Raw genomic sequence first — 9,635 nt, forward strand, 5'->3', positions numbered from 1 at the left:
GACCACCAGGAGTGGGCTGACTTCAGGAGAAGCCGTGGGGTGTTAGTCTTTGTCAGGAACAATGATTTGTTTTGGCTTATGCTCAGCCGGCTTTGACTTCTGCCTTCTGCCTTGCCTGGGTCTTGTTGGCTAGTTTGCCTGGTGGAGTGGCTCAGCCAAGTGGACTGGACTTGAGACCCTGGACCTTGCTCTGGGAACATGCTCCTACCTAGCGGACGTGCTCTGTTATGTAGGCCCTGTTGTTTGAGGGACTGAAGGTGGCTTCCTTCGGGGGAGGAGCCTTACCAGTCGTTGGAGAAGGTAAACATACACGTGGCATCACCTGTTGAACTTCTAGCAGCTGCCAAGGGAATGGATTCACTTTCTTTTATACGCAGGACTAATCTCACAACATTGCCATGGCCTTAATTTAATTTATTTTAAAAATATATTGTAAAATATGCCGGATTGTAGCATTCAGCCCCCCAGCCCTTTGAGCTACTGGGATGACAGCCACACCTCAGGGAGGGAGGAAGTGCAGAAGACAGCTGAGGCGCTCTGGGTTGGTTGGAGCTGGCAGCCAGCCTGGGCATTCAGGAAGGGCCAATTCCACTATCTGGCAAGGCTGGAAGGTGGCTGTTTGTTTGCGAGAAAGGCTTGAGCGAGAAGCTCCTTGACAACAGAACGTGGGTGGCAAAGTCACACGAAATGGCAGCTCTTCCGGTCAGTGGCTGGTAGGGAGCAGGGAAGTGCAGCTGGCTAGGAAAGGGGCCCTGGGCGGCTGCACATTCAAAGAGGCAGGCGAGGAGCTCAAGGGAAGGTGATGATCTCCAGGGCCTGCTCCAGGGAGGGACGCTGCTCCTGGTAGTCGGCTGGATGGCCATTCCGGTAGTGGCCGTACTCAAATTTGATCCTCAGTTCGCCAATTTTGGACTGGGGGAGGATGTCTGGGATCCACTCAATGATGAAAGGCGTTGGTTCCTTTTGATCCGGGGAAGTGTTACCTGAGGGGAAGAAAATGAGAAGAGCCACTTCCCAGGTCACACTAGGGGAAGCCAGCTCTGGGCACACTTACCAACTTTCAAGAAAGTTTTCAGTTCCAGGGGGCGAAGGACTGGCTGCTTCTCCAGGCGTCCGTAGGTCTCGGCAATGCTCTCCACCTCCACTTTGGGGCACTTGAAAGGCTCATAGGTCCCATCCCGGTTCTGGATGAAGCTGCGCGTTATTTCTAGAGGCATCTGGAAAGAGAGGAGATGAGCAGAAGAGCGGAGGTCCCCCGAAAGCCCACCCCCGCCCCACCCCCCACCTCATGGCGGGAGGAAGCGTTGGTTCTGGGAGATGAACAGAGCAATTCCAGAAAGTTTGGAGCAAGTGAGAGAAGGAGGCTTTTCTCGTCTCCTGGTCTAAAGCCACGGGAGGTGGCTGAGAGACTCCCTTCCATTCTTCGTCTCTCCACAAAAAGGCCAGGTTCCTCTTTCTCTGCTGGGAGATGCAGAGCTTGCAAGGGGGGAGGTGGAAGGGGAGATGGGCCTCACCTCAACGGTGTCAAAGATCTGCTTGACCTGCAAGATGTTGGTGATGTGCCACGTATACTTGGAAAAGGTGCCCAGTGGTAAGGCATCTTTGCGGACAAAAGCTGGAAACAAAAAATTGATCAGTGAGGTATAATTGTATCTATGTTTCTGTGCATTTTGTGCTCGTAAGATTAAAAATATAGTAACATATTAAATAAAAGCAGGGCAAAGCTGTTCGAAACCACCCAAATAAAAACGGCTGTCCAGCTATCATAAAGTTGCACCCAAATCAGATGGGACCATCAAACAAAACGGAGCATCCTTTGGCCAAGAGGAAAGAGGAGAGAGAGAGCCCTCTTGTATGGGTGGAAGAAAGGAGTTGCAATAGGCAGTCTCCCCGCCCCCTTCTTGGGGAAAAGGCTGCACACGTTGCATGAGGGGGAGGCTCCAGCATCCCTTTTTCTCCGGCTCATGTTGACCAGTCAGGATGCTGAGAAGGGAAGGAGAGGGGCCCTGGGAGATCCTGCAGCTGAGACGTCCACTCAGAAGCAGCAGCAGCAATGGAGAGTAGGCCTGCTTGTACCTCCGTAGGATAGGAAGGAAGCCCCCACGCCCTGCCCTCTGCAGCCAAGACTTGGGCCCTTCCAGCAACCATTTCCCCCAGGGGCTTTCTTCCCGCCAGCCAAGCGCCCGCTGTTCTCTGCAGAAGGAGGCCAAAGCAGCCTCTTCCATCAGCCCCAAATAGTGGCCAGCCAACATACCGCACCTGTCTTAAAGCCAGCCATTGGGGAACACGGGTTCAAACGAGCGCCATCCTCTGTGGCACAGCGTCCCCAGAGATCTTGGGGTTGGGACTGCCCAGAAAAGGCAGTCCTATTGAGGGTGCACATCAGCATCCAACTCTGTGTCAGTCAAGCAAGGACGATGGCTCCCCCCCTGTGGACTGAGCCAATCGCAGCCTTGCCTTGGCGGTCAGACTCAGGGAGGGGCAAGGAAGCAGAGGCAACTAAATTGATCCATGTCCTCTGCACAAATGCCACCGGCCACAGAGGGCTTTGACTGGCTGAGCCTGTGTGTAGCCCCAGGAGAGGGTGGGGGGCGTGAGGAGGGGAAGCGAGAGGGGGACGCCCTGAAGGCCAGCACCTGTCGTTGAGTTGGGAAGCCGCATCTTGACGCTCCCAAGGCCAATCCTCTGCTGGAGAGCCTCGAAGAAGGCCTGCGGGATGTGGAAGACGAGGGGCTCCGGCTTGCCTGGGGGAAACACGCAAAGACAGGAGGAGCCTGGGGTGACTGAGGGCCTCTCAGAATGCGGAAAGGCTGGAAAGTCTCAGGATTCAGACAGAACCCCTGGAGGGGACGGTGCAATTCCGCCCCGCCCCCCCCAACCTTGCTGTGAAGGTTTATGCTGCAGGGTGTGAGTGCAGGCAGTGAGCAGGCAAAGGGTGCCTTGAGTCAGGGGGGCCCCAATGTTCCCTTTGGTCACCAGAAATTGCCTTTGGGTGGTGGGCTTTTCTTAAGATTCCCACCTAGGCTCCCCCACAGGCAGTTCAGGAAACGTACTGAATTGACCTGTTGAAAATGCTTTTGTAGCCTCTCATCTTGAGTCAACCTGAGACGCTCCCATCCAAAACCATTCAATGGTTAGAGCCCAAAGCTCCAGCTTCCCCTGGGAGGATCCAGGGCCTGAGCACTTTTTGGAAGGTCCAAAGGGCTTCCCTAACCTCCAGCCCTGCTTTCCCTCTGCCCCCCACTCTCCCCCTCTGCTGAGGGGCCTTCCTGGGGGCCGGGGGGGGGGAAGGACTCACCGTCAAACTGGTAGTGCATGGCTTGGTGGAGCCTCTCCGTGACGCTGGCCAGCCACTCCAGGAAGGACAATGCTACCTGCGACTCCTCCAGCCCCTGGATGCCAGCTGAGTGAAAGGGAGGCAAGAATGGACGGCTGCACACCTGGCTCCCCCTCCCACCCTTTCCTTTCTGAGATTGACATGTTCTTGGCGGGAGGGCTGCATTTGAAGCAGTGATTGATGAGATTTTTATCCCAGCTCTTTATTTTTGGTCAAGCGAAGGTAGAGTCCCTTCACAAGCTCCAGTCCCCTGTATTGTCAGGTAACCGAAAACTCCATGCCAAAGAAGGGGGGGATCCTCGACCAGCTCCCGACGCTCTTCTCCTCTGCCGCAGGACCCCCAAGGGAGCGGGGCAGGCCCACCCCCTTGCACCCTTCAACATGCAGGCGCCTATTTGAGGGAAAACCTGGTGCAGAGAGGCTCTCAAAAGAGGTTTCCCTCAGGCTTTTCTTCTTTGCCACCTGGGAGGCTTTCAAGGGAAATGGGCCTGTGGCTCCTTCACACTTCCCAGCCGAGAGCCTCCCTTGCCTCAGCCACGCTCAGGCCCTGAACAGCCTTCCAGAGAGCCTGGCCTGAGCTGGCGCAGGGGGGATGGGGGCCTTTGCAGCCTAGATGCGAATGGACTCACTTTGCCTCTTCAGGGACGTGACAGGCGCCCTCTTCAGCCCGTTCTTCTGCAAGGAGCTGCTGGCCACCTCTGGGGACAAGAGGGGGCTGCTGGCCTGCAAGCCTGAAAGGCCAAAGGGAAAACCCTCAGGACATCCCTCCTGGCCTCTTTCCCAGGGTGGAACCCGGACCCACCCAGGGCACAAGGGAACGGGGGGGGGGGCTCCTCACCCAGGCCCTCGTCTTTCTTCTTGCGCTTCGCTTTGGAGGCTGCGGGGTCTCCCGAGGGCAAAGGGGAGTCCGGTTGGCAAGTAGGCGGAGCTCTTGCTGGGGATTTCAAACCTGCAGCTGGGAAAGCACAAGGGCTGCCCAGGAGCCTCCCCGGAGTTCCTTGGGAGAACCTGGCAAGCGGCTGCAGCACCACAGTCCTGTGTGCCAGTAACCTTCGGCCCAGCGGTCCCCCAAAAGCCAGGCCTGCCTGGGCTCTTCTCTTGCCCACTAATCAGTGCTGAGCTGAGGAGGCTGAAGGGGGCTAGAGTGTCCCCTCCCCACCCAGGGGCCGCCCAGCCCCCCTGCATACCTACCATCAGGCTCATCACTGAGGAAGTCCCCAAACTCCTGGGCCAAAGCCTCGTCGCTGGCGAAGGCACAGAGGCAGGCGAAGAAATGGAGGCACTTCTGGCTGCCCTCCTGGGCAGGCGGGGAGGCCTTGCTGGCCCTCGAGGACTGGCAGGGGCAGAAGAAGCGGGGCCCTGCCAGGTGTGTGTGGGCAGACCTGGGAGCAACGGTGATGTGGAGGTAGCCTAGGCTGTGCTTAGGGCCGGCCTTGCCCTTGACCACCAGCACGTTCTTGGTGACCCTCTGGACCAGGGGCCCCGTGGGCTGTGTGGCCAGCTCCCAGAGGGCCTGCTTGGTCTGGGCTGAGGCCTGCATGGCATTCAGGACGGAGCTTTTCAGGGTCAAGGGGGTGGCCTCTGCCTGGCAGCCCATGGCCAGTTTCAGGTGCTGGCACTGGTTCTCCCCCACCCCTTGGGCGGCTGCCTTCAGACACGCCGGGAGGTAGCAGCGGCCGGAGCTGAGCTGGGTGAGGATGGTCCCATCCACGGTCTGGACGGTGGTCTCTGAGACGCCCAGCTCCACGAAGCACCGGTATTCGGGGCCCCTGTCCCTCTGCCGCACCGAGTACACCTGCAGGTCTGAGCCGGTGATAATCTTGACGGCGTCAACGCCTGCCGGCTTCCGGGAGCCATAGCGGAAGACGGTGCCACAGGTCTTGTTTTTGCAGCTCAGCCCACGAGTACCGTTGTAGGTGCCGCACCGGGGGCATTTCCTGATGCCTCTCAAGGTCGCCTTGCCCAGGTCGGATAAGAAGGCCGGGACTTTACTCCTCAGGGAGCCAGATTCCATCCTTCAGGGAACCTGGGCCAAGGAGGGGTGGGAAAGGTGGAATCAGCAGAAAATCCCTGCCTGAGTTCTTGGGGGGGGGGTGTCCCCTTTTGGGATGGATTTAAACTGTTTTCCCGGGAACATTTGCCATCTAAGAAAAGCACCAGAAATGGACTGGAGAAATTAGTGGATCCGCAAAATGCTGTGGACGGAATATACTTAGATCTCAGCAAAACATTTGGATAAAGTAGACCACAACTTACTTCTTGGCAAGCTAGAAAAAATGTGGGATAAACAGCACTACCACTGGACAGGTTTGTAACTGGTTGACAAATAGTATTCAACATGTAGCCCTTAATAGAACTCCATCCACCTGGAGAGAAGTAAACATACCCCAAGGTTCTGTTTTGGCAGCATACCATTATCTTCATAAACGATCTAAATTAGGGACTTGAAGGGCAACTCATGAAAGCAGGCAGGAATAGCCAACAGTCCACAAGACCAGTTCAAGATCCAAAAAGATCTTAACAGAGTTGAACACTGAGCCCTATTTAACAAAATGAAATTCAACATAGATAAAACTAAAGTTTTACGCTTAGGTAAGAAAAACCAAATGTATAGGTACAGACGAGATGAAACTTGGCTTAAAACAAGTAATTGTGAGAGGGATCTTGGCGTTCTAATGGACAGTCACTTAAATATGAGCCAAAAGTCTATGGCAGCAGCACAAAAAGCCGATGCAATCCTAGGCTGCATTAATACAGGGACAAGATCATGTGAAAATGTTAGTACTGCTTTACAAAGCCTTAGTAAGATTACACTTGGAATAATGCATCCAGTTCTGGTCACCACAATGAAAAAAGATGTTGAGACTCTGGAAAGAGTGCAAAGAAAAGTAGCATGAATGATTGGGGGGGGGAACTAAAACATACACAGGAGGATTGCAGGATTTGAGCAGGTCTATTCTAGTGAAAAGGAGGAGTAGAGGCGACATGATAACAGTGTTCCAAGATTTGAGGGCTCCTACAAAGACGTGGAGGTCAAACTATTTTCTAAAGCACCAGAAGGCAAAACAAGAAACAATGGATGGAAACTAACCAAGGAGAGAAGCAATCTAGAACTAAGGACAAATTCTCTAATTGTGAAAACTATTAGTGGAACAGCTTGCCTCCAGAGGTTGCATCACTGGAGGTTTTCAGGGAGAGACTGGGCAGCCACTTGCCTGGACCGGTAGGGTTTCCTGCTTGTGCAGAGGGTTGGACTAGAAGACCTCCAAGGTCCCTCCCAACTCTATTATTTCTGTCATTCTATGGAATGCAGAGAACAATCCTAGTACCAAAGGTGGGATATTTCAGAGGACTGTAAGCCAATTAAAAAAAAGCACCTCCAACTGGGGAATTATCCTAAAGATAGTGACAGAACAGAGCTTATTTTAAAAGACCTTTTCCACTACTTCAATTTACCATGGTTTGCAGAGGAGAATTTCCTAGAGAGATCTATCAGCCATCAGCCAGATGTAATTGCCACACACAGCACCTGAGATGGCCTACCTTACACAGGCATCTGGCCTCTCCAATGGAGGAACAGAAAGTTTGCCTCCAAGATGCAAAGAAACCCCTTGGACTCCCCACCCCTTGGCTGCCAGGACTGAGCCTTCTGGCCCCAACAGCAGAGCTCCCTACCCAGCTTAGCTGGTTTACAAAACTGGCCCCAACAGACTCTGCACAGCCTGCCTCCATCCAGCTGGTCACCAGAAGAACAACAAAACTCAGGAGGTCAGGAAAAAAAGCTCCTGGTTGGCCAAATCCGATCACTTCCTTAGTGTGCCATCTCCTAAAATGGAGCGAGGAGAGCACTTCACAGCTGACCTAAGCTGCAGGAAAAGAAACCCAAGACCTAAAAAGCAACAGGGAGAAGCTGAAAACATACCCCTCCCCACCCCTCCCCCTTCCCCATCATCTGGTGGCCCACCATTGCCAGGAGATTGGGTGGGATTCACCGAGTGGTCCAGCCCTGAGCAGAGAGCCTGGGGGCAGCCGCTCCGAGCTACTCCTAGCCCTGCAGGGGACGGGAAAGGGCGGAATGCCAGGCATCCCCCTCAGGATTCTGCTGGTGTCACAATGAAGCCTCAGGTGGGGAGGTCTCCCTCCACTCTCCATGCTTCTCAAACCAGCAGGATGCCCCCCCACCCCATGCCCCTGGAGGAAGGCACCTCTCCTTTAGAGCATTAAGAGGATTCAGGGCCAAAAGCTGAGCAGACTTTTATCAAGGAAGGATCTAGACTAGTTTTGGTGCAAGATTATGGCTAACCAGGGTGGTATGTGTGTGTGTGTGTTTGTGTGCCACAATGAAGGCCATGTTAGTGTGATCCTTTGTACATGCAACGTTTATTTGCAAGGGGCAAATAAAATAGGGATGAGGTTTCCACCTGTGGCACGACAAAACCGCGCTCGACTAAGTCGCGCCCGATTAAACCGCGTTGCTGACGTCAACAGGGCGACAACAGCGAGCGCGGAGAAAGAAGGGCGCTTTAAATAGCGCTTTGAAAGCAAGCCGACTCAACTTAAGGTAAGGGTTAGGTTTAGGTTTAGGTTTAGGTTAAGGGTTAGGATTAGGTTTAGGGTTAGGTTTAGGGTTAGGTTTAGGATTAGGTTTAGGGGGGTTAGGTTTAGGGGTTAATTTTAGGTTTAGCGTTTACAGCGTGCTTCTGTCCCCGCGCTGTTGTCGCCCTGTTGATGACGTCAGCTACACGGTTTAGTCGAGCGCGGTTTAGTCGAACGTGGTTTTGTGATGGAACCGCCCACAGGCACAAACCGCTGGGCTCTCCCTGCTTTGCCTTCAGCGGGTCCCCAATGCAGGAAAGGCGGAATTGGGAGAAGGGTCGCCCGCTGTTCCCAAGAGCCAGGGCTGCAGAGGGGCTGGCTGAGGGGAGGCCCAGGTGGAAAAGGGGCCAAAGTCTGAGGAGTGAAGGATCTGCAAAGCTTCCAATCTGGCCACCCCAAAGAGGCTCTGCAGGGAGGCAATTAGAACACACAGAAGGAAGGAGCCGGAAGGGGCCTTGGAGGTCCTCTAGTCCAGCCCCCTCCTCAAGCAGGAGAAGAGGCCTACGTCATGGACTTCTTTCTGAGGGGGAGGAGGTGAAGCAGCCTCTTCCCTTCCCCGGCCCAGGCATCCCCACCGGGAGCAACAAGGCCCGTCTCTCTCGGGGGCGGAAGGGAGGCGGCAGCGGCCCCTTCCCTCTCTCCCTCGGGGCCAGCAGCGCCAGACGGGAAGCGTTTCCACCGGGCCGAGAGCTTCCCAGAGGAGAACGGCCGGGCCTTCGACTGCGACGCCCTGCGGCCTCCTGCCTGGGGCAGAGGGTTGGACTAGAGGACCTCTGGGCTCCCCGCCGGCCCTACGATTTTTATGCTCGATGAAATTCTGCTCGGGAGGAAGGATCCCTTCCCTGCGCCTGAACGGGGCCCGGGGGAGAGGATCGCTAGCTCGCCTCGGCTCCAACTGGGTGGACTTCCTCTCCCACAATCCCACAGCCAGCGCGGCCACCGGAGAGGATTCTGGGAGGTGGAGTTTCCCGCCCTGGGAAGTTCGGGCCCAGGCAATGGGAAGGCGGCCTCGCCTCGCACCAAGACCTTCGGGAAGCCTCTCCCGGCCGAGCGGCCTCCCTCGTGTTGAGCGAGAAAGGCCCAACCAAGCCGGAACGCTTCCCAGGAGCCGCGACTCCCTGGTTGATATCAAACTGGCTATTATAAAATGGGTGGACTTCAACTCCCAGAATGCCCTGGTCAGCATCGGCCCTGCTGAGGTTTCTGGGAGGTGGAGTCCACAAACACCCGGAAACTGCTCCGACCGCCTCTGACGTCACGCACTACCGCCGCTCACCCTCCACGTCGCCCTGGCAACCCGGGACCGGCAGGGCGCGCGTCGTCATTTCCTGCCCTCGCTCCCCACCCCCGCGGGTCCCTCTGCGTCGCCTTTACCTGGCGGTCCCCCTCCCCGGCCCGGCGGCCGGTGAGGAAAAGCGGCGAGCGGCCTTCACGATGGCTTCTTACAAATGGCTCGCGAAATCCTTCTGTAACGAAAGCTCTCATTGGCCGGGGCGGGCAGCGCGGAGCACCACGGGAGACCGAGTCCAGGCCCCGCTGGTCCGGAAGAGGCACGTGGTACTCAACAGCCGCCTCTAGCCCCGCGGGAGCTGAGAGGGCTCCTCCGTTGTTTCCCCCCCCCCCCCATGGCTCTGGCCTCGGCCGATGAAAGCACGCAAAGGCTGCCAGCCTCTTCCCCCAAAGTAAGCTTGGAATAGCTAAA

The 9,635-nt window shown here is 55.8% G+C and overlaps 1 protein-coding gene across 2 annotated transcripts; it reads right to left on the reverse strand.

Annotated features, from left to right (window-relative positions):
- Positions 1 to 393: 393 nt before the first annotated feature.
- CUNH2orf42 (chromosome unknown C2orf42 homolog) lies at positions 394 to 9,394 on the reverse strand. Of its 2 annotated transcripts, none has more exons than XM_087705978.1 (9): positions 9,308 to 9,394; positions 4,529 to 5,363; positions 4,176 to 4,292; positions 3,967 to 4,035; positions 3,299 to 3,403; positions 2,637 to 2,744; positions 1,515 to 1,615; positions 1,055 to 1,217; positions 394 to 983 (listed from the first exon to the last, which is right to left on the reverse strand). In XM_087705978.1, the coding sequence occupies exons 2-9, from the start codon at positions 5,349 to 5,351 to the stop codon at positions 790 to 792; spliced, it is 1,680 nt and encodes a 559-aa protein (XP_087562104.1). In that variant the 5' UTR covers positions 5,352 to 5,363; positions 9,308 to 9,394; the 3' UTR covers positions 394 to 789. The 2 variants fall into 2 exon arrangements, with proteins under 2 accessions (XP_087562104.1, XP_013916060.2); XM_014060585.2 differs by having other exon boundaries at positions 3,967 to 4,068.
- Positions 9,395 to 9,635: the final 241 nt, after the last annotated feature.

This window comes from Thamnophis sirtalis, unplaced genomic scaffold (assembly GCF_051295495.1).
Source record: "Thamnophis sirtalis isolate CommonGarterSnake01/CBP01778 unplaced genomic scaffold, rThaSir2_p1.2 scaffold_2, whole genome shotgun sequence".
NCBI classification, from domain to species: Eukaryota; Metazoa; Chordata; class Lepidosauria; order Squamata; family Natricidae; genus Thamnophis; species Thamnophis sirtalis.

Coding starts and splice junctions, on each gene's coding strand:
- CUNH2orf42 (XM_014060585.2), bottom strand. CDS start 5,351: ATGGAATCTGGCTCCCTGAGGAGTAAAGTCCCGGCCTTCTTATCCGAC. Junction 4,069..4,175: donor GAAGAAAGACGAGGGCCTGG/GTGAGGAGCCCC, acceptor TTGGCCTTTCAG/GCTTGCAGGCCAGCAGCCCC. Junction 984..1,054: donor GAAAACTTTCTTGAAAGTTG/GTAAGTGTGCCC, acceptor TCTTCCCCTCAG/GTAACACTTCCCCGGATCAA.